The sequence below is a fragment of the Zootoca vivipara genome, chromosome 4, assembly GCF_963506605.1.
Source record: "Zootoca vivipara chromosome 4, rZooViv1.1, whole genome shotgun sequence".
NCBI lineage: Eukaryota > Metazoa > Chordata > Lepidosauria > Squamata > Lacertidae > Zootoca > Zootoca vivipara.
Window position 1 is genome coordinate 75,442,251 of NC_083279.1, and position 24,806 is coordinate 75,467,056.

At 44.0% G+C, this 24,806-nt stretch overlaps 1 protein-coding gene across 3 annotated transcripts in view; it reads left to right on the plus strand.

The window, feature by feature from the left end:
• The window catches only part of DCLK1 (doublecortin like kinase 1), a 204,054-nt gene extending 182,533 nt beyond the window's left edge, over window positions 1-21,521 (plus strand). Inside the window, exons 17-18 of one of the 3 annotated variants that reach the window (XM_060273781.1) lie at window positions 4,892-4,965; window positions 18,878-19,014. In XM_060273781.1, the coding sequence (XP_060129764.1) occupies window positions 4,892-4,965; window positions 18,878-18,935 (132 nt within the window). In that variant the 3' untranslated portion in view covers window positions 18,936-19,014. Of the gene's footprint in view, window positions 1-4,891; window positions 4,966-18,877 lie in introns of all 3 variants that reach the window. The other 2 variants (XM_060273780.1, XM_060273782.1) reach the window with 2 other exon arrangements.
• The last annotated feature ends 3,285 nt before the right edge of the window (window positions 21,522-24,806 follow it).

Sequence of the window (24,806 nt, forward strand, 5' to 3'; positions counted from 1 at the left end):
TCTCAGTCTCCTCTTTTCCAGGCTAAACATACCCAGCTCCTTCAACCGTTCCTCATAAGGCTTGGTTTCCAGACCCTTGATCATCCTGGTTGCCCTCCTCTGCGCATGTTCCATCTTGTTAACATCCTTCTTAAACTGTGGACACAGTACTTCAAGTGTGGTCTGACCAAGGGAGAGTGAAGTGGTTCTATTGCTATTCCTTCCCTTGATTGTGACACTATACTTCTGTTGATGCAGCCTAGAAGAACATTAGCTTGTTTTGCTGTTCACCCTCTTCACTCATCTTAAGCCAAGAGTCAATCTTAAAACATACCAATGCAGAAACAACTTAGTACCTTTAGTAGAAGTTCTTGTGTTTAAGTGAGGCATGTCTGCAACCTTAATGAGTTGTTAGTGCAGCTGTCAGCAAGTGAAGACTTTTTAGTGGAGTAATTATTTGTCTTTTAACTGATTAATTCATCACATTTAAATAGTTTACATGTTACAGAAACCCCAAAGGTTGCTCTTTCTTTCTTTCTTTCTTTCTTTTCTGAGATATTGTAGCCCAAAGTAACATACAATGATACAAGCAAGGACTAACACTCATTCATTCTGGGAAAGAAAGGCTATCCTTAATATTTCTTTCCTATTGCCAAAACCAACATGGTCTCCAAAATGAACACACTCATCCCCTGAGCCCCTGCTGATTTAAATTAACCCTCTCTAGTTAATTAGCCAAACAAGCTTGAGTTGATTAATTCACCCATTAAAGCTTACAATCCTTCATTCTCAAAATGAAATCAATGTGTTTCAAGAACCATTTATTTTTGAGCTTTCTACCGTGTACATCAGCCTGCAGGCACTTAAGCCAGTGCACACATGAAAGCCAGCCTCAGCAATCCACACAGCCCCTCCCAGCTAGGGATAGGGGAGGAATCTGATTCAGTTTACATTTAAAGAGGAATCAAGCATATCCACATATCCTATGCCAAACAATGTGAGAACCAAAACACAGCCATCCTATGAAATTCACACTTATCCAGACTTTGCAATCCTATCATCCTGCCAAAGAATGTTTACAAAAAAATGCATGGATATGGGGGAAAGTGTGAATAAAAATGAATATATTAGTGAAAATAATGTCCAAGCATGCATTATGCATTATACTGTATTAGGAGGAATTGCTTGCTCACAAAGCATACATTAGTCAAAACAGCAGACAAAAATGTGTTTATTAGGAGAACTCTGCACTGAAATGTTGAAGTATTTTCCTGAGAACTGCAGTGAAACAGATACTTCCACCTCTGTTCCAAAAATACAATCCCATCTAGAGAATTGTGCAGAGAATGATGCTGTGTGTATTAGTGATGGGCAAAGAGTACAGCCTTTACCCTGAGAACAGGGGGGGGGGGGCTTTGAGTGTTTCTTTTCACCATCCAAAAATTGCTAAATAGCCCATATTCCCTCCAATGCTTGTGATAACTTCTGCAAAAGGTGGGAGACCCTCATTTTTCGGATTAGGTTGATGCCACATGTGGTCGGTAGCTCCCTTCTCCTACTACGACAGAAGTAAAGCTATGCTGACAGCGTCATGTGTTGCCAGGATTCACGAGGGCACGATCACCAATGACAAAAGGCACTGTCAGTCTAGCTTTACAAACTTCTATTGGAGGAGGAAGAGGAGGAGGAGCCAGGGATCATCCCACCCCATCCCAGTTTTCAAGAGATTAGACTCCAGCATCTGCTGCACCTTGCCTCTTCCCCAACGCAAGCTATAAGTAACACAATTATGATAATAATAATAATAATAATAATAATAATAATAATAATAATAATAATAATAATTTTACCTTTGGGGTAAAGTGCAAGCAGAATTGAGAGACTGGCCCTAGCAGGCTTCTTGCAATAACTTAAGCAGTTGTGTCTGCATGGTGGGGAACCCCACTTGGAATTCTCACCTTGTATTTAGTGCAGATACTTTCCACTTTTGATTTTCATCAGGGTTTGGCAGGGAGTCCCAAACTCTTTGGAGCTTTGGGCATTGGCTTCCTGCTTCTTTCTGGAATATTGGCTCCACTTCCTCTGTCTTTATGGCAGACCAAAGAAGCCCCTGCTCACCAGGGAGACAAGGTAGAGAACCCCACCCATTCCTTTTATTATTCCTCTTCATTTTTCATGGCTTCTTCTGAGGCCTGCAAGTAATCTTGGAAGGTTGAACCCTCTTACCAGCTTTACCCAGGTGCACTCCCTCCGAGATGATTACTTGAGAGCAAGTAGGTAGTTTGGCAGCTTAAAACAGCCTTCGGCAACCAGTCAGGCTCAGGGATATTGTAGTCCGAAACGTCTGGAGGTCTCCAGGCATACCTGCCAAGTTCCTGCCTGAAAAATAAGGGATCGGACCGGAAGTAGCAGGCCGGAAGTAGCGCTGCCGCCATTTTGGAACTGGACGGAGCATGCTCAAAAGTGACTTTGCATGCTGCTCTGCCCAGTTCCAAAATGGCCGCCGCACCAGATGTCGCACTGCAGCCATTTTGGAACTGGGCAGAGCAGCATCAAAAGTCGCTTCTGATCATGCTCCGCCCAGTTCCAAAATGACCACTGCGCCAGAATAAACTGGGGGAAAACAAAAAAAATCTGTTTTTTCGGCTGGGAACAGCTGGAAAAACGGGGGTTTCCCGGGGAATACGGGAGACTTGGCAGCTATGTCTCCAGGTGAGCAAAGGCTGGCTTAGAAATACATCTTCTCCCCCCAGTGTCTCTAATTGTAGGTGGATCTGCAGGACTTCCCTGTGTTTCCTTCCCTGGCCATTCGCCTTGAATTTCTCTGTGCAAATATATTTCCATTGGTTCAGCCGAGAGAGATAAAAGGGGGGGGGGAATGGAGGCAGCCTGTAGGTGCACTACTCATTAGAAGCTGGGGTCAGCGTGGAGAACAAGCTGTCATTTAGGTGTCACATCTCAAGTATTATTTGGATTTCAGCTTTCCTCTAGGTCCTATTTGCAATCTGTTCCTTTAGCCTATATTATTTAAAGCAGGGGTAGGCAAACTAAGCCCCAGGGGCCAGATCCGGCCCAATCGCCTTCTAAGTCCGGCCCATGGACGGTCCGGGAATCAGCATGATTTTACATGAGTAGAATGTGTCCTTTTATTTAGAATGCATCTCTAGGTTATTTGAGGAGCATAGGAATTTGTTCATTTTTTAAAAAAAAATATAGTCCAACCCCCCCACAAGGTCTGAGGGACAGTGGACCGGCCCCCTGCTGAAAAGGGGCCTTTTAAAAAAAAAAACCTTTTAAAAAGGTTTAAAGTAACAGCAGCGCTGTATTTAGCAAATAGAGAAAAGGGGTGTGTGTGTGTGTGTGTGTGTGTGTGTGTGTGTGAGAGAGAGAGAGAGAGAGAGAGAGAGAGAGAGAGAGAGAGAGAGAGAGAGAGAGAGAGAGAGAGAGAGAGAGAGAGAGAGATGTGGTCAAATGTGTCTCCCCATTACAATAGTCCAGAAATTCAAATAGTAATGCAATATTTTTATATTTGGAAACCCCTGAAAGGTTGGCTATTGTGTATGACAAGTGCACTACACAAGTGTGCCAGTAGGTGGCAATCATAGATCAGTCTATAACACGCACATGATAAGGGCCTCATATTTTCAGCAGGAAATGTTCAATCATTTTGGATGTTTTAAAATATTTTGCATAAGACTAGGCACGGGTTAATGAAACAAAATAAACAAAGCAACATATTAATTTATGCCTTGCGTGGATTCAGAGTCAGGGTGTGTGCTTCAATAAGTAAAAATCTGGAAATGTTTCAAACTGCCTCTCGTAATATGAATTCTAAACATTCAGCATTATGTCACCACATTATATGTCTAATGAGGGAAACAAAAATAAATATAGATTTAATAGATTTCCATGTAACAATTCTAGCATTATAGCATTCTCCAGTATTAAACTGAACAGTGTGCCTTTCTCTCTCTCCGAAGGACTAAAATGACATTTAATTACCTGTTAAGTAGTGGCTCATCTACGTGTCAATTCGCTGTGGAAAAGTTAGAAAAATAGCACCTTTTTTTGCTAACCCAGCCTCGGTACAACTGAAGAAATAAATGGAACTTGTGCTTCCCCCACACACACATGTACCAATATACTTTGCCCTACAAAAAATATTAAATTAAGCTTACATACATCTTGAATTACATACATCTAGTACAAGTTAGTAAAGATTTTACAATGCAACCATTTATTTACTCCTTTTGCCACATGTGTATGGTACAGTAATATACAGTTTTTCAGGACTCCTGAGTATCCCTTAACTACAAGATTAAAGATCTTTTTTATAAAAAAAAACATGACATACAAAGATTGATGGGAATGTCAAAATGTGTTTCTTTTATCTTTGCACATTTCGACAAATATGAAGAAGTATAACTTGATCATTGTGTAGTCTGGTCTCTTCTGGTGCTAGGAATGGCTATGATTCCCTATTTTTTTTAATAATAATAAAAAGCAGCAACACCACACACCCTTTGCCATAAAACAGGGGGCGAGGAGAGGGATATATACGTATGTGAAACCCAAGGGGCAGCCTGCTTTTGTTGCTATATAAACAAATTGTCAGAAGTTGAAATAAATGCATTCTCCTATCTCACTTTAAACGAGAGTCTTAAGTCAGCCAGGTAGATTTTTAGGGCTAATTTCTTTCTTTTTTCCCTTTCATTTATTTATTTTTTCATTTTCTTATTTTCCCATTTCCAGTGCATAGATTTTTATTTTTTATTTTTAAAGGATGTTAGAGTACTATCTTGTGAAACTTGAACATTAAATATGCACTAAGTAAGGGACAGTGTTGGTCTGGAGGTCTTAATTCTCTAGCACAATGTCGACCCACTGAGTTGCCCCGTTTCTCTCTGCTCAGCTGGACCACGGTTTTACCATCAAGAGATCAGGTTCTTTGGACTACTACCAACAACCAGGAATGTATTGGATAAGGTATGAGATGGTACAGCTCCAACAGTCAGTGTTTCCATGGCAACGTGCTGGCAGTCTCCATTAACCAGTTCCTTCAGTGGATAAACATTTTGTTTTATTTTTTAATTCGTTATCCAGTCCATATGCTGCTTTTTATCAGTTTCATGTTAACCTTGATTGAGATGCCACACCCCCTCATTCCCTTCCCTCACCCCATTATTCACACTGACATTGCAAGCTTTTTCTTCATTGCACATGCTCAGTATTCAAGTTACCCCTATAGTTAAAAGGACAGTGTATACAGAAAACAAAACAAAACGGATATGCTCAAGCGATATTTTCTTCCACATTTATGGTTTTAAGGCATCTACTGTCCTGTGCTCCCTTCTGTTTTAGACCCACGATATGGCAGCAGGACATCAGTACCTACGTGTATAGATTTATACTGTATTTCTTTTCTCTATGAGATGTGAAATTATATACTGTCATTTTAAATCCCACCCACCCACCCCCCAACCACTACCTTTGCCTTATAAATTGAACAATGCATTGACATAACATAGTATTTAGAAGCTTTTCCCCAGTTCGATGAAATAAAATGCATTGTATATGTGCTGGTAAGCTTGTGTTTTAAAGTATGCATATTTTGTTACACTTTTTTTTAAACAACAGATTTAAAAAAAGGCTATATTGCATGGATCCCCCCTCCTCTTCGGTACTATCCTGTGATGCACAAAGTTGATAGGATTGTGATTATGTCCTTGTCAAATGGAGAACGGGGTGGTTACTTGCGATGTGTTTTCTTTTTAAAAAGTCTAATCTTGCTGTAGAAACAGAAGCTAAGCCTTTCCTAAATTAATCACTTCTTCATCTATCCAACAGCTGTTTATTAGATTTTAATATTTATATTCCTCAGGTCTGCTTGTGATTTTTATTTTTATTTTTTTAAGATGGAGTGGGGGTTGCCAGAGGATTGCCAAATGCATTTTTTCCTTAAAAGACTAGTATTTCAAAACTGTATATTACACCCATACCTCTCTCTCTGTGTGTTTGTGTGTGTGTGCACACACACTCACACACACAATTTTACCTTCATTATCACAATGGTGGCAGCAGCTCATTGCAAGCATTTACAGTAAATTCAGAATCCCCCTTTCTAGAATTTAACTAAAATGCATGGATCAAAGTGCAGCAGACTAGGCCAGAAGAAATAGTTTTCTCTCAATATATATACAGGTGTTGTTTCTTAAATAATCCTCAGAGTGGGTGCTTTGCAGTAGAGGAGATGCTCGGTGATCTTTCTTACTGTAAGCCAGTCCAGTGATGTTTAAAATGGGGTATTTGTTTAAGTATTCTAAGCCTTTGATCAGTATTTTAACTTTTCCGATGGACAATGTTAGAAACAAATAATGCACATTTTTCTGACAACCCAAGACTAACAAATGTTCACATGTTTGTAAGGAATGGCTGCTAATACTGGATAAAATTATTAGGCATATACCAGCAGTGTCTATGCAGGCTACTGCTATGACATCCTAATATAACCATTGAAATATCTTCGTATTATATGGACAGATTTTCCTCTGCTTTATAGTATGAAGGACAACATGGTTGAATGTTTGCATGAAGTCAGAGAGTAAATGAAGACTTAATAAGGCATCAATATAAGCTCATTTTAAGAGTGGATAAAATTTTGGAAAGATTCTCGTACTTAAGAAGGTAGGAGCTATATTGATAATTAATGTAACATTTTACCCCTAGGATTCTGGAAGACATAACTGTGCAAATATACAAAGGCGAATACACATCCTGCTTTGGATTATTCATACATACATATATACATGCATACAAATATATATTAAACAGGGCATTAAACACCAGTGAATATATGTTAAACAGGACATGTTAAAATTACAGCACACGACTGTGATAGCTGCTTTTCAAGTAGTGCAACCAAAACATTGTCCATCTGTAAAATGGGCAAAGTGCTTGATAGTTAATGTTAAAAAATTGTTGTTGACATCCTGCTATAAGGACCATTTAAGTCCCAAACATAACCCACTTTACAGTTCAGTGACCTGCTTTTGGTGCAAAATATTTCCCGCCTGAAGGCCCCCCCCCATTTATTTTGAGTGACTCTCCCTGTTCAAATGGTTCTCTGTGCCAGGGGGATTTAGATATATGCACCAGAATATATACACATCTACTGCTTGGAAGATCAGAATCAAAGCTAAACTGCACATCTAGAAATGCTCTCTCAGGATTACACCAGAATACAGGTGGAGGAATTAAAAATTCCCTACTCTTCATAGATGTTGTAGACTAGGACACACACCCCAGCCATGAGATAATGGGATTTGTATTCCATAACATATGGAGAGCACTACATTGGCTACCCCTGGCTAACGTCCTCCTCCTGCCCCCGTGTGCTTGATTTCTACAGGTAGAGAGGGGGGTTGTTGTTGCTTTTCAATGTGGAGAGAATTTAAACATGGTATGTCAGTCTAAACTGATGCAATATTGGGAGAGACATACCATGTGTTTTTAACACTTGGAAATGTTTTTCTGCTGGGACACCCAATTGCCCTTTTCAGGAGGCAGAAAGATAAAAGTAAGAAAGCTTAAACACGAAGAAAAATAAGAGAGACAACGAAGGCAAAACATTGTCCTCTTGAGAGAAAGAACTGACAGGGTTTTTGTAACCCTTCACATTTCCATTGTATTTCCCACACCTCACTGAGCAAGTTATATCAATATTTAACCAGCCTTGAACAACCTTACTCTTAACATATTTAACATCTGAATTTTAAAAACACTTTGACCTGGTTCCGATAGCCTCCTTCTAGTGATTTGATTTTGGTGGGCAAGAATAAGAGAGGCAACTGCAGGCTAGCCGTGACTTTTCTCTTTAAGATTGGATAGCTTGCAGTATGTCCTGCTCACTGACCTTTCTTAAAGTCAAATGAACATAACATGGCAAGCAATGTATAGAAAGCTATCTCCATCCTGTAATGACAATGGCAATTGCATTGATTAATTCATAATGAATCCTTCGTTGAGACTGCAAATGGTAATTACGGCAGATTCTTTTCATGGGAGCCCGTGTCGATGGCATGTGGCCTGTGAAATCCAAAAACAACTTGTTCAAATTACTAATAATGATAATAATAATAATAATAATAATAATAATAATAATAATAATAATAATATGTACCCGGCCCATCCGACTAGGTTGCCCCAGCCGCTCTGGGCAGCTTCCAGCATTTACAAAAACATAATTAAACACAATTAAACATAAACATAGGGGACCCAGGTGGCGCTGTGGGTTAAACCACAGAGTCTAGGGCTTGCTGATCAGAAGGTCGGCGGTTCGAATCCCTGCAACGGGATGAGCTCCCATTGCTCGGTCCCAGCTTCTGCCCACCTAGCAGTTCGAAAGCACATCAAAGTGCAAGTAGATAAATAGGGACCGCTCCGGCGGGAAGGTAAATGGCGTTTCCGTGCGCTGCTCTGGTTCGCCAGAAGCAGCTTTGTCATGCTGGCCACATGACCCGGAAGCTGTCTGCGGACAAACGCCGGCTCCCTCGGCCTATAGAGCGAGATGAGCGCTGCAACCCCAGAGTCGGACACGACTGGACCTGATGCTCAGGGGCCCCTTTACCTAATTAAACATTAAACAGTATTTTGGAGTTCCCAAATCACTTGTGAATAACGGCGATGGGGTTGGTGCTAAGTTGACTCAGGAAAGTTTATCCTTTATACCAGCTTTCCCCAACTTGCTGCCCTCCTGATGTTTTGGGTTACAGCTCCTATCCATTCCATGGTATGCTTTGAAGGCACAAAAGGCCACCACTTCATTGGTAAAAGCAACCCAAATTTCTGTAGTTAGGTGTCTAGCTCAACTGGGCTCCTTTGGGGGGGGGAGCGGGGGAGGGGGGATATAAGAATAAAATAATACAGTTCCCCCTATCCTTTCTTAATAAGAAGGTCCCACAGTCCCTTTTGAAAAGTCGTCAAGGATGTTTCAGCAAACTTCTGCCAGGAAGGTATTCCATGGCTTTAGCTGCATTGCATTGCAAAAAAGGGGGTGGGGAGGGGGGAGTTATTGCTGAGATCAACTTGGCCTGGCAGAGTGATGAAATGTGGAGCAGGTGCCTAATGTTAATTAGCTGGGGAGCGGATATGAAGAAAGACAGCCCTGTAATTATGCAGGTCCCAGGTTGTCAAGAGCTTAAGGATACTGCACCTTTAATAGAGCTCGGAAGCTAATTGGTCAGTTCAAGCAGATGCTTTGCATGCAGAAGGTCCCGGGTTCAGTCTGCAGGTAGGACTGGGGGGGGGGGGGACTCCCTGCCTGGAATCCTCGAGAGCCACTGCCAGTGAGTTTAGACAATCCTGAGCCAGATGGACCAATGGCCTTGACTCAATATAAGGCAGCTTCTTATGTAGAAATAGTAGTACAGTACAGTAGTAGTACAGTAGTAGTACAGTACAGTACAGTACAGTACAGTACAGTAGTAGTACAGTACAGTACTCTTAGGGACCCAGGTGGCGCTGTGGTTAAACCACTGAGCCTAGGGCTTGCTGATCAGAAGGTTGGCGGTTCGAATCCCTGTGACAGAGTGAGCTCCCGTTGCTCGGTCCCAGCTCCTGCCCACCTAGCAGTTCGAAAGCACATCAAAATGCAAGTAGATAAATAGGAACCGCTACAGCAGGAAGGTAAACGGCGTTTCCATGTGCTGCTCTGGTTTGCCAGAAGCGGCTTTGTCATGCTGGCCACATGACCTGGAAGCTATACGCCGGCTCCCTCGGCCAATAATGCGAGATGAGCGCGCAACCCCAGAGTCGGTCACGACTGGACCTAATGGTCAGGGGTCCCTTTACCTTTACCTTACAGTACCTTGCAGCTGGAATTAAATTTTACACCAACAGCAGCTTCTGAGTTCTCTTCTAGGGCATCCCCACACAGAGCAAGTTTCCAAGGGGAATTTGCTGACCTTCAGACAAAAATATGTAACTTATCCCATAAGATCAACTTCTGTACCTGATAATTTGAAAGTGGCCAAAGCACTAACCGTTTTTAAACAGGGATACAGGAAAATACAAGCCAGTTAGCTTAATATATGTTCCTGGAAAACTAGTGGATAGAATTTTTTAAAAGACAGAATAATCAAGAATATAGAAGAACAAGTCTTGCTGATGAGGAACTGCTTTCCACAAGGGTAAGCCCTACCTAATCTTTTGGAGTTCTTTGAGAGTGTCAACAAGCATATTGATAAGAGTTCTCCAGTAGACATTGTGTATTTAGACTTTCTAAAGTTTGCCAGGTCATTCCTGCTCTGAGAGGCTTTTGTTGAGAAACCTGACGACTGCCTTATTCAAATAGTACAGGATATTGCCGCTTTTTCATATGATCCAAGTCAACAGTGATCCAATGCAATTGGGTCAAGTTGGAACTTCTGACAGCAGTGGCAGCAGTGGGCAGTTTTGGCCAAGTCTAAGTGATTTTATCAGCGAAGGAATGTAATAATAATGATTATGCATTTATTTATACCACCGTGTTTTTCCCTGATGGGACTCAAGACAGCTTACATCTAAAAATGAGAAGCACTAAAAGCATAGGAGAAACAATAATTGAAAAACAATTAAGCATTGTTAGACGTAAAACAATATAAAACCTATAAAATCTATTAAAGCCATACAAATAATTACAATAAAAACAGCACGGCACTAGCTCTTTCCTTAAAAGCTGTCCATTCCCAAAAGCATGTTGGAACGATAAAGTTTTCACTTGCTGGTGGAAGGACAACAAGGAGGGAGTCAGTCTAGCTTCTCCATGGAGGGAGTTCCAGAGTCTGGGAGCAGCCACCGAGAAGGCCCTCTCTTGCATTCCCACCAACAGTGCCTGTGAAGGTGGCAGGACTGAGAGAAGGGCCTCGATGACTCAGAATTTAGTGGTTCTTTGAGTCCTGTTCAGGCCTTTTTTTCCAGCCAGAACTCACTGGAACTCAGTTCTGGCACCTCTCAGGTGGGCACCATTGACATTCTAAGAGAACGAGGGAGTTCTGGCACCTCCTTTTCTAGAAAAATAGCACTGGTCCTGTTTAGAGGAAAAGGTGGGGTATATTAATAATAATGTTAATAACTTACTAAAATATCACAAAGCAGTGAACAACATTTCGAGTTCTTCAGAACTCTTTTTTAGGACAGAATGGTTTGCCAAACTGAGTTATGGAGAGGGAGAAGAGACTCTCTATGATGTTCCAAAGTCTGCTTTATGTAACAGTCTTAAGACGGAGTCAGTAGTGGACAATGGAGTGGGATGGCAGCCCTTACCTGACCTCCCAGAAGATGGGTCGCTGCTGCTTACCAGGAGGGAGAGTGGAAGGGGGCAAGGTGGTGAGCACTGACAGAGGCATTACGGTGCTCCTGTTGTCACCTTTGTACAGCATCGACCTCCCTATTACCTTGCCCCTCCCACTCTCCCTCTCACGAATCAGGAATGACGCATTTGCCAGGAGGTTAGGTAAGCAGCATAGCCACTCAACCCCGCCATCAGGAATTGGATGGAGTGCAAAAGGTGGCAGGGGGGTGGGGAAGCAATATCAATTTTAAAAATATAATGCAAATATACCGCAGTATGTTGTTATAATAATAATCCCAAAGCATAAAAGACCCACCACCATTTCAAAAAAGAATGAGCACTTAATATTCACCCAAAGCCAGGCCATGTCCAAATGCCTGAAGAAAGAAATACATCTTCTGGAGCCAAAAAAGATGGCAGTGTTTGTGAGCTTCCCTGGAGAGAATAGTCTATAGTTGGAGGACAACCACAAAAAGGACCACTAGGAATGTGGGTGAAATATACTCGGAGTCGAGAGTGAATTTCATGCTCTTTATTCAGCTCATATTCATCAAGGAGAAGAAGAGAAGACGAATAGCTCTTTTCCCAAAACCATCTGCTTATATACATTATTTACACAATGGGCCTTGCGTGATTGGCTACTTCAGGGCTACACCTGTGGGCCAATTATATTGTGGATTGACTTCTGCCTGCAGCCTGATTGGCTGCTCCTACAGGCCAATCAGGTAGCAGATTCACTTCTGCCAGCCGCCTGATTGGCTGCTCCAGCAGGCCAATCAGGTTGCGGATTCACTTCCACCTGGAGTTGGATTGGGTAGCTCCCGCTGATTCTGAATCCTATTGTTCTAGGATTCAGCTCAGTACATAACACCCCTCCCCTCTAAGTTCCAGTCCTGCCCGGGAAGTTGCATTCGTAGTCCCCAAGGTCTGCTGGCCGCCTCCGTGTGCGTTGTGGCCTGGGGTGTTCCTTGGTCAGGGGTTCTGGTTCTGGCTCGTGTTCCGAGGCTGCTGGCTGTGCCGGGGCTGTCTGGTCTGGCGCCACTGAACCACTAGGTTGTGACTCTGGTTCCGGTGTCCTTCCAGCCTCGGGGCGCCCCTCTGTGCCTACTGCTTCTGCTTCCCCTGCCCACCCCTCTTGCTCTACAGGCCTCACTGCCCTGCTGTCCCCTTGGGACCCCTCTGTGCGTCACAATCGTCTGAGCCTCTGCTGTGGCTTCGTCCACAGGCAACTGTTGATACGCTTGGGCCAAGTCCAGTTTGCCAAAGATTTTTGACCCAGCCAGGGTGGCGAGGACATGGCTGACCACTGGCACTGGGTATGCATGGGCCGTGAGAGCCTTGTTTATGGTGCATTTGTAGTCTGCACAGATGCGGACCGAACCGTTAGGCTTGACGGGTGTGACAATTGGAGTTTCCCAGGGGGCGTTGGGCACCGGCTCCAGCACTCCTTGCTCCACGAGCCGGTCCAATTCCTCGTCTATGCGGGGTTTCAGGGCGAACGGGACCCGGCGGGCCTTGTGCCTGATGGGTCGTACAGCGGGGTCTAGCTGTAGGGCAATGGGGGGTCCTGTATATCGTCCCAATGCCCCATCGAAAACCCCTGGAAACTCTTTGCATATGGCGTCCACGTCCACTTGTAAGCTAGTGCGGTTCACCCCGGTAACGGCTAGCCCCAGAGGTCCAAACCATGCCAGTCCCAGTAAGCTAACGTAGGGGCCCTTAACTACCAGCAAGTCCAATTGTTGCTTTCGCCCTCGATATTGCACCCTGAATGTCCCCACCCCCATTGTAGGGACCTTACGTTTCTGGAAGTCCCGGAGGGTGAATGGGGCCGGCCTTAGTTTGGGACCCCCATTAGGGCACAGTTCCCTTAATGTTCGGGCCGAGATTATGGATAGAGTTGAACCCGTGTCCAGCTCCATGCGGCATGGGGCTCCCTCTATCTGTACCTCTATATAAATTTTCTCTGTGCTGGGATGGGGCAACTGGAATACCTGGTAGTCCGTGATCTCCGTCGAGTTGCCTTGGTGCATGGTGCCGTGTGACCTGGGGCTCCTGGGTCGGTCATCTGATGCTTGTCGACGGGTGAGTCGAGCCCGACACACCCGGGCGATGTGTCCCAATTTTCTGCACTGCCTGCACTCTGCGTTGCGGAAACGACAGGTCCTCCTCTCGTGGTTCTCCCCGCAGCTTGCACAGTTCCCTCCTTCTCGTCGAGGCTGCTGTGGTGTGTGTGCTGCTTGAGTGTGCCGCTGTACTCGGTGTACTTCCTCCCTGTCAGATTCGGATTCGTCGGTGAGGTCTTCGTGGTAGACCCTCGGTTGGGATGGCGGGGCCGGTCGTGCCTCTTGCGTTGACCTCTCGGCGGCTTCGGTTGCCAGGGCTTCCTCCAGAGCAATCTGGAACGTGAGGTCTTTTTTGGCGTAGAGGCGTCGTTGCAACATCTCGTCCCTCAGGCCACCGACGAGGCGGTCACGAAGCATGTTCTCCAACTCTGAGAAGTTGCATAACCGGGCGGCTTGGCGGAGGGAGGTCACAAACCCAGTTATGGTTTCCCCCGGGGCTTGCCGCTTTGCGTAGAAGGCATTTCGGCAAGCTACCACCGAGGGCTGTGGTGAAAAGTGCTCCTTCAGCCGTTCCATTATTGTTTTGTAAGAGACGGTAGCGACATCTCTAGGTGCAAGGAGAGCCCGGGCGATTTCAAACGTCTCCTCTCCACAGACGCTGAAGAATGTCGCCCTCTTCATGGCATCGTTGGTGACTTCTTTCGCTTGCAGGAGGAAGTTGAAACGGGCGGCGTACCCTTCCCAGTCTCCTGATGCTGGTTTGAATGGCAAGAAGCTGCTGTCGGTTGCCATTCTGGGTTCCTTGGGTCCTGGAGCTGAAGCCTGGATGCACGGTGCGATGCAGCGGTGCAGCAGGTGGCGGTGCTGCGGTGCAGTGCGTGGTGGCGGTCAGCTCAGCAGGATCCCACCTTCGTCGCCAGTGAAATATACTCGGAGTCGAGAGTGAATTTCATGCTCTTTATTCAGCTCATATTCATCAAGGAGAAGAAGAGAAGACGAATAGCTCTTTTCCCAAAACCATCTGCTTATATACATTATTTACACAATGGGCCTTGCGTGATTGGCTACTTCAGGGCTACACCTGTGGGCCAATTATATTGTGGATTGACTTCTGCCTGCAGCCTGATTGGCTGCTCCTACAGGCCAATCAGGTAGCAGATTCACTTCTGCCAGCCGCCTGATTGGCTGCTCCAGCAGGCCAATCAGGTTGCGGATTCACTTCCACCTGGAGTTGGATTGGGTAGCTCCCGCTGATTCTGAATCCTATTGTTCTAGGATTCAGCTCAGTACATAACAGTGGGGAATGTGCCTTATGCTGAGTCAGATCATTGATCCATCTAGCTCAGTATTGCCTACACTTCCCAGCCCTACCTAAAGATGCTAGGAATTAAACCTGCCTTTCCCCATTCTCTCATTGCCACCCACAAGACATCTCTTGGGAAAGCTACTTGCACATCACACAGGCCAGGCAGGCTCTGATGTTCCTCCTTTTAAAGATTCAAGCAGTGTTGATGGGTTATTGAATGCCAGGCAGTTTGGAGCTGCCCACTGATAAGCATTGGCCATTGGGTGCTAATGGAAGTGGAATAGAATGGTGTGATTGTGGGAGTTTTTAAAATATTCCGAGCAAATGTTACAACAGTACATAATATAGCCCTAGTTCAGCAAAGTGAACAGAAGATATCCAAAATGGCAAGCAGAATAAAAGAGGGAGAGATGTGGCAGGGGAACCTTTCTTAGATTAATGCACGAACAGCTGCGTATCTCGCTGGCACTGCCCTCTCTCCAGCCCTGTAGCTAATATGAATAATGCATGCACTAAGAGGGAAAACATACGCCCGTTATTCTTTTATTAATGAAACGAATATGTTTGTATGTGCATGGCTAGCAGTAAAACAAAAGCAATGGAAAGGTGCGGGGGGAGTCACCGTGCCCATAAAAAGTGAATATTTTCCCTCCAGTGATTACTGAGCTAGTAGACAAATAATTACCCAACAGCTAAAATGTGCCATGTATTTCAAAGTTGCTACAATTGGGGGTGGAGGGTGTGTCTTCCAGAGCCAGGGCAATTGGCCAAGTTGTGGGTCTCCAATGAAAACTTTCAGAAATACGTTGGTTATGGCAAAGTCTACTGTGGCCAGCATAATGTCTGTATGGTGTTGCAGACCTTGGCGCTTCCTGAAGGATGCTTCAGAGTTAATTAGCACCAACCTGTTAAAGACAATCTGCTAATCAAATACGCAGTAGGTAGCTGCCTATCTATCCCCTGTAAGAATCATGCAATTTTACTAGGTTGCTACCAATATAGACTTTTCCCTTGGAACTCTGAATTCCACTTTCCTCCAGCTGAGAAATGTCATTCCCATCATAGTGTGCTCATGAACGCCTGAGGTTTGTTGGATTGTTCCAAACACTTATATACAGCAAGCCCACAACTTAGGCACATCTAAACTTGTGCGCATAATGCACATGAACTCTGAGAGGTGGTGTGGTTTGGTTAGATGTAGCAGTTTGGAGGCTACACACATGGCACCTGTTTGTGCTATACTATAGGAAAGGGCCTTAGCTCAGTTGCAAAGTGCATGTGTTGTATCCAGTAAGTGCCAAGTTCACTTCCTGGCAGTGATAGGCAGGGTTAGGATCGAACATTGGCAAGTGACAGTCAGTGCAGTCTAGATGAGCTAGATGAATGAATGCTATGATTCAGTATAAGACAACTTCCTAACTTCGACAGACAGCTAGATACATCCGCAGAAGTCTGCATCTGTTTTTTCTGCATGGCCCTAGCTCATAGGTGCCAAGTTCCGGATTGAAAAATCTGGGATCAGCAGCGCCGCGGCACCAGAAGTTGCTTCTACGCACTTCCGATGCCGCTGTGCCCATTTCCAAAATGTCCGCGGCGCCAGAAGTCGCTTCTACACACGGACATGCATAGAAGCAACCTCTGGCGCTGCAGACATTTTGGAAATGGGCACAGCGGCATTGGAAGTCGCTTCTATGCATGTCCGGAAGTGCGTAGAAGCGACTTCTGGTGCCAGTGCGGCACCAGAGGAACATGGCCACCGGCAGGAGCTCCGTAATCTGGGGGAATACGGGGTATTTTGCCATTCGGGACACCTGCGGGAAATGGTAAGAAAATACGGGGGTTTCTCGGGGAAAATGGGGTACTTGGCAGCTATGCCCTAGCTAGATCAGGGCAATTGACTTCAGTAAGACTTGCAGAATGCCGCTGGAGGCTTGATTGCAGCCTTCATATTTTAAATTAGACTTGAATACCAAGGGAGGAATTTCATCTTGAGTCTGGGATTAATATAAAAATTATGTGATGTGGGTCAAACCTTTAAATAAACGCCTTTGGAGCATAAAAAATACTTTAAAATGCAAATCTGTATGTCATTGAATGGTAATATATGCCATTCCCTCCACTGCTTTCAGAGAACTATGTACTGTAAATGCTATATTTGCAACATGAATATGACCTGGATTGTCTTCTGCTTCATATTAAAATATAATAATAAAGTTGGTTTTAAGGCCAAGCATCACATGGGCCCTTAAAAACTGGTCAGACCTTTACCAAAGGATCAGCAGTAAACAAAGCACCTTTGGCAAACCATCGCAATTGAATTTTAGCATTCTTATTTAAAATTATTGCTGTTGTTTAAAACCCAAATATGATTTTTCCTCCACTTTGTATTACAGCTCTAAAGATTCTAACTATGAAACTATTAGTGGAACAATTCAGCCTAACTGAATCCATTTGCTATAGAAACCCTCTCCGTCTTCTGCCTTTATTACATCATTTTCAAGCCCTGATTGCATTATTTTAGAGCATGGATTGCTATAATGCTATTCTCCCCTAACCTGATGGATTTAGTTTTCATCTTGTTCTCAGAAATGCCCAGTCTATAAATATATCTCCGTTCTCTAACCAGGATTACAGTTAACTGGTAAATTTTCCAGGAAAAAAAAAACACAGTTATGCATATCCCAAGAGAAAATGATACATCCTTTGAAGTAGAATAACCTCTTGATTGCATTATTTTTTAAAAGAGCCCATCATGATAAAGAGAAGTCGTTCCAACATTTCCTACTTAACACTTGCATTCATTTGGTTTCTAGACAATCCGGTAGTTTTTAACCTCCTTTGCTCCCAAGTGGATATATCTGCAGTTTAGAGGCCAAGTTTTTATCCTTCTGGCATGTGCAGTCAATTCACCGTAGACAGTTCCTCCCAAATCAACAAAACTTAGAGGCTCTGTGAAAATTAAGCACCATATTTATGCTTTGAGTTAAATTGGACAATTAATGCCGACTTGGAAATTCCAGAAGCAATGGGTGGCATCCAAGAAAACAGTTCCACCAGCACAAGCACTTTGGGTTGCACAACGTCCTCTGTCTGTGTGTGCCGCCTAATTCTCTTCTGGGTAGTTGGAGGAAGCCCCAGAACATATGGGGGGAGGGTTGGGGAGAGGGAGCCAAAAGTACCGTGTATTTGAGCTAGAGGAACTGTTTAGTTGGATAAATACACCCAAAATGTATTTGCGGAGCTGGTGGCAGTAAATGTGCATAGCTTTCAGGGCTGGCTTGACGCTTCTCTTGCAGCTTTTCCTATTGCCAAAGATACAAACCACTTTGTCACTTTGTGAACATTGTTTCTCTCTTTAGCAATAGATCAAACCAGTCTGCAAAATGGTTCTCCCCAGGCTTTCTGATTGTGTTGTTCTCCTTTTCATCTAAAGGATTAGTAGCAACTGGGCAGAGCACTGACTATGCTGCCCTTCATAGTTTAGGGGAAATCCGGCTTTGCATAGGGATATATTTGGGAATATGCAATATAGACACAGGTGTACATCCTATAAATATAGGTAACACCAGCTCCCTGGAAATGTAGAATAACATCTCTTCTTGCTAATGAGTGTGTGGTTGTTCTGAAGTTGGCTTTCCTCTCCCTTTCTTTGACTCTAGTGTGACAGCTTTGTAAGAATCTAGGGTTGGGTTTGGCTGGGTTTTTTTTTTTGATACCTTCACTGTTTTTTAATGTTGGCAAATATTTGTCTCCTTCATTCAAATCAAATCACCTTTTAACCTTTCCTGTCAGGATAGAGGCTTACTTTCGAAAGGGAATAATTGTAGGGTCAGTCTGCATTCTCCTTGAAACCTGAACCCTTTACTCCAAGAAATTAATAGCATCCAGAAGTTTAACATATGGCGCGTACACACACACACACACACACACACACACTGTATATGCTTGACGATGTCACGCTGCCTCTTAATAGTTTGGGTCAGGCCCTTTTGTGTGAATTTATCTGTGTTATGAGTTATGAGCAAAACTGGCTGAAAACAGAAGGGTGGATGGAGGAAGAGTTTTTTATTTGACCCAGACTGATTTTAGCCCCAGTCCTGGGGAAAACAAAGGGTGGAATGGAGAACATATGGTAGCCAGATATGGCATTTCATACACAGCCTAATTTCATTTATTCTCATTTTATGCCCCTGCCAGACCACCGCTCTTGATAAGGAGAGGCAGGTTTTCCGACGAAGACGCAACCCGGATGTGAGGGGGCACTGCAAGGCACAACAAGCACCACCTGATCTCAACTCCGAATCGGAAGACTATTCACCCAGTTCATCTGAGACTGTTCGCTCACCTAATTCACCCTTTTAATAAAACACTTTTGCTGAAAGTCTTGGCTTAACCCTTTGAGATTCTGAAAACAAACAAACAAAAATCATCCAAACCTGTGTGCAACAGTTTCATTTGATTTCTTCTTCTTCTTCTTCTTTTTTGTCTGTATCAGTTGCTTGAAGAAGGAACCACAGAAAAGGTGCTTACAGTATCTTCGTAATAATAATTTCCCAAATGACTGAAATCATCTTTGTTCTTTGTCTAGATTGTGACTTGCTGCTAAATATGATCCTCAAAGGGTTAAGACTACTTTGCTTTTTTTTCTAATATACATATATATATATAAATAAATATATATATAATTTTCAAAGGGGATAGAAGCAATGAATGTTTTCATCAGCCAAGCTACAGTATATGACAAGCATATGTTAACCCTCTGAGTGCATAATCTTAAATAATCTTGACTTGCCCCAAAGAGGGCTTTATCATCAACACATTTTCCTGCAGCACTCAAATTGATGGTCTAGCCAAAGTGCTACGTAGTTACAGAATCTGGATTGTGATGATTTTTGTAGAGTCTGGTTTTGTACCAGGGGTACAAATAGTCACCCAGCAGCTACTGGGATCTTTACAAAACAATCCACTGGGCATCTGAATTGTTGGAGAGATCAACGATAGATTTGTTCGTTCTCATGTTTTGCTGAAAAAAGCACCCTCATTTTAGCGCATTGCATCTAGAAATTCTCACCATTTCTAGGCGTGTTCTGCCATGATTACTTGTTGAAATAATTTCATAGGCAGTAGATCTGTCTAAGAACAATCTGTGTAGGGTGCTGTTTGTAGTTCCCTGGTTGCTGGCTGCAACACAGTTTCATGGGAGTCTACAGTGGAATGAATGTCCCATCATCCATACTCTGCTGTGCAAAAAGTCCTCCTTTCTGTACATTCTTTTTAGAGACACAGGTACATGCAGAAGGCATGTTTGGGAGCAGGCAATAAACACAATCTTTTTTTTCATGCCATGGATTGTTCTTCTGGGCGTTATTGTGGTGTTATTTATATGGTGAGGGGTGCTCTTTACAATGACTGGACGGGGGGATGCTTTGCAGAGGAAATTATTCTACAGACAGTGTAAATTAAAGAAGAGATTTGAAATTCCAAACATAAATAACCTTTGTTTTAAAAATAAAGTGGCTAGCACTTACTCATCTAATGTGTTTGTACAAATTATACTTACCAGAATTTAGTCTGCGAGTGTGTGTGAGAGAGACAGACAGCAAATGGGGCAAAAATTCCAAAAGTAAATGTTTCATCAGTGCTTTGAAAACATAATTAACCTACAAGAATCATTTGATTTTTAAAATAACGTTGGTTCCAAAATGTAATAATGTTTGTAAAGATGGTCTCTGTTCATTCACCAGTCACTCTAGTTGAATTAAAAAAAAAACCTTGGTTTTTAAGGCATGGTTCTCAAAGTGTTATTGAGGAGGCTTTAGAAGAAATGCAGGATGGTAAAATTCATATCTAGAGGTTATAGAAATTTTGCTTTGAGATACGAAACACCTGAGATGGGGAGATCACAATAGCAGCAATCCTGTTCACTTGGTCTATTTAAATACTGACAAAGGTAATGGCATTTAAGCAGCTTAAGTGGAGAAAGGATTTCAGCCAGTGGAATGAAAGATATTTGATTGAACCCTTTTTGTTCATTATAAAAGCATAATTGATATAAAACCAATTGGACCCATCTCTGTCAAGTTGCTTGTTAGTATCATCAGTGAGAGCAATTCATTCATGGCCTAAGCACATAGGTTATGTACCTGGTAGGGTATACAAGTAAGCCTCAAGACAGTTCTTGCCTGGTCCTCCATTGCATGACCTCTAATAAGATTCAGTGCTTTTAAGAATAAGTGCCAATGCCAGACATCCACCAAAACCAATGAAGGGCCAATAAGCAGGGCCAATCACAAAGGCATATAAGCTCAGTTTTCATTCACTACTATTTTTATGAATGGACTGAGGTTCACTCTCCCTCCTCAATGCACGGATCACCTTTGTGCCAGGACCAGCCCCAAGTTCTGTAGCTTATACATTTTTCCCCATGGGGCAGTCGTTATAGCAAAAGCATTATTGCTTCAATAATGTATGTAAAAAGCCACTCTCTTATTTTATGTTTTTATTACACTTGTTCACATTATCAAGAACTGAACAAACTACAAAACTCTTGATGGAAGGTGATTACTCATTCGGACAGCTACAAACCAGCCATCTAGAATGCTCTCATCTGTTTGGAGCTCTGTATTTTTTAATTATTATTTTAACTGGGCTTCGTGTGTTTTCAACAAGTATAATTTCCCCCAGGATTTTGATGGATGGAGAGCATGATCCCACTCACCACATTTGGCTGCAACAATCCACACAGTTTAGCCAATTCAAAACTCCCCAGGCGCCACTATAATAGGGTTGCCATACTTCCAGAATTTCCCAGGCATATTTGCCATACTGCAATCAGAAGAAGTGTCCGGGCGAAAATCGAAAAAAATGCCCAAAAAATTTCGGACATATGGCAATTTCCCTTAAAAATTTCTGTTCTGATTGTCACTTTTTGAAATATGGCAACCCTACACTATACTGATAATCCCCAGTCCTATTGTAAAGAATGGTGCAGCTTTGTGCCAGCCTCCATGACTCCTCTGAGCCCTAAGGCAAGGCAAAGGAAATTGTGCTCCCTGTGGGCATCTGAAAATCCTCACAGAGGAGGCAACTGTAAAGAGGATAACACAGGGTAGTAGCTGCCCATAAGCCTATCTGGACTCTTGTGATGCTCCATTGTAGCAGATCCTGGGATCTTCTAGATCAGGGGTCGGCAAAGTTTTTGTGGCTTGGGGCAGTTCACGGTCCCGCAGACACTGGGGTGTGTGTGTGTGTGTGCATGCATGCATGCATGCATGCATGCGCAAACACTATTTCCGGCATGGAGGAGGCGTGTGCAGCTTCCTCCAGCCAATGGGAAGCTGGCCAGCATTGCGGAAGGCGGTCCCCCCCTCTGCTCTGTTCCGGTTTAGCACGGCTCACGGGAGCCGACCAAGTGGATGGCAGGGGTCCATGGTCTGGTTAAACAACCCCCATGGGCCGCTTGTGGCCCAGGGGCCTCAGGTTGCCGACCCCTGTTCTAGATTGCCACAGTGACTCATAGCAACTGGCTATAAAAGGTGAATCTGAGGTTAAACGGGGATGGTGTAACTCAAAGATCCATAAAACAACTGATGTTGCACTATTACATTGCACATAATGAGGAAGTGTAGCAGTTTAAAACGTGGTGGGTAAGCCAATAATGGATTGATTGGGATTTCCATGTCACATTACCTCTTTATAGGCTATTATAAACTAAAGCCAGGTACATGCAAGTACCCAAATGCATGTTTAAAGTGCATCCAGCACCAGCAGGGCATGCAGCTTATTAACCTCCTTGCACAATCTTGCAAATAATTATCCAGGGTTCTTTCTATATAGCTATTAAAAAAGAGATGAAGAAACCTTTCCTAAAATAGGAGAATTCCATATACAGTATGCACTTTATACAAGTTCTTGTGAGGAATGAGAAACCAACAGCCATGAAAAGCTTGAAACTTTTCTCACACACTAACAAATCAATGGTCCAAGAAAAAAAATCATAATTTCAGGGTTGTGTACACGCTTGTCAATTTCATTGGCCTTTCGTCTTTGCTCCCTACTTAAAGAAGGCTGGTTTCAAACACAGACTTTTTTAAGAAGCGGGGGCAGGATCTGTGTTCTGGTCCTGTCCCTTTTATGTTTTGCATTGAGATATCAGCATATGCTTTTATTCAAATGAGACAAAAGCCTTGTTCTGATCTAGAGTAGTGAGATGGAAACAGGAAAAGGATCCTTCTTAAATTGCAGCATCAGTGTTGGCGATGAGTTTCATCTTTGAAGCTTATGGTCTCAGTATCCCAATTCTGCCAAACACAAGTTGTATACAACTAGGGCTGCATTCACACCATACTTGTAAAGCACTGTGATGCCACTTTGACCAGTCATGGGTTCCTCCTAAGAATTCTGGAAACTGCTGCTTGCTAAGGAAACCGCACGTGGGGGAAATGCTCTTGTGCTCCAATCCTGCTTGCTGGTTTCACACAAGCATCTGGTTGGCCTTTGTGAGAACAGGATGCTGGACTAGATGGGCCATTGGCCTGATCCAGCAGGCCCTTCTTATGTTCTGATGGGTGCTGAGAGGTGACCCCCAGTCCCTTCCCAGAGCCACAGTTCCCAGAGTGATTTAGCAATGCCTCTTCACAAGGCACTCTGGCAATTGCAACTATGGGAGAGAATAGGGGTCTCCTAACAATTCTCAGCACCGTTAACAAACTGCAGCTCCCAGAATACTTTGGGAAACACCATGACTGTTTGAAGTGGTATCATAGTGCTTTAAATGTGTGGTGTGAATACAGGCTGAGTCATGCTCAGAGTAAATTAGATAAATTAGTTGTGACTAACTTAAGTCCATTTATCTGAGTATGACTTAGTCAGAGACCATTTGGGAATGCTGCCTACTAGTGGGGAAAGTTCATCCCACAGCATCAGTAGCTTCGCCAATATCCATATTCAGCTTGGGGCCATCATAACATCAGTGAGAAGGGGAAATAAAGAGCAGCTTCACAGCAACCTGCCAGCTATGAAGCTTTGCATTTTTTTCCTGTTCACTGTTACTTCCATACCTTAGGGTATCTGGAACAGTGGCGTTGAAGGTGGGGGCAGGGGGGGTCAGTTCGCCCCGGGTTCCATGTCTGGGAGGGTGACAAGAAGGCACCCTTGTGAGTGCTTGCCCTGCCACCCCACCCTGGGCACAGCGGCATGAGCAGCCATTGTGCCGCTGCAGCTGCGAGCAGAGGATCCCGCCACCGTCCGTACAGCATTCGAGCGGCGCCAGCAGCAAACCGCTACGTACAACACATGCACGGTGTCGCACACATGTGCTGCACATAGTGGTTTGCCACTGGCGCCACCCAAGAGCCGTACGGACGGCGGTGGGATGCCTCCGTCACCGCTGCAGCCGCAAGAGGAGGATCCCCCTGCTCCCGCTGACGCCACGAGCAGAAAATCCCGCCATTGTCTGTACGGCTCTTGCGGTGGCACCGGCGGCAAACTGCTACATACAACGCATGTGGGGTGTTGCATGCATGCGCTGTGCGTAGCGACACCGCACATGTGCTGTACATAGCGGTTTGCCACCTGTGCTGCTGGAACACTGTACAGATGGTGGTGGGATCCCTCTGCCGCCGGCCCCTCTCCCTCCCCAGCTCGCTGTGGCTCACGCTTTGCCACTTTACAGCAAGCCAGGGAGGGAGGGAGGGAGGGGGTGGATGGGCGCTGTGGCTCCCGAGAGGACGCAGCTTTGCCAACACCCTGGCAAAGTGGCATAGCTCCCCCCTTCCCCCGATGGCTCAGGGTACCTGGGAGTCACCAGGGTGGGGGCACAGAGGTGTAGGGGGTGGACATTCGGTGCCCGCCCACGACTCCCAAGCTTACCCCAAGCTGACAAAAAAATTCTGCACTGGGTACCACCTGGGCTTGCTATGCCTCTGGTCTGGAAGGTAAATAGAGCTTACAAAAACCCTAAATGACAGCATCAGCACACATCTTTGCTTCCTGCTGGACTGCCATTATTTACTAAGCTTTTCTTTAAGAACATGCTGTGGTTACACACTTCAATACAAAATTTATCTTTATGTTCTTATGGCAGTGATGTGTTAACGTGCAGTCCTATGCATGTCTACTCAGAAGT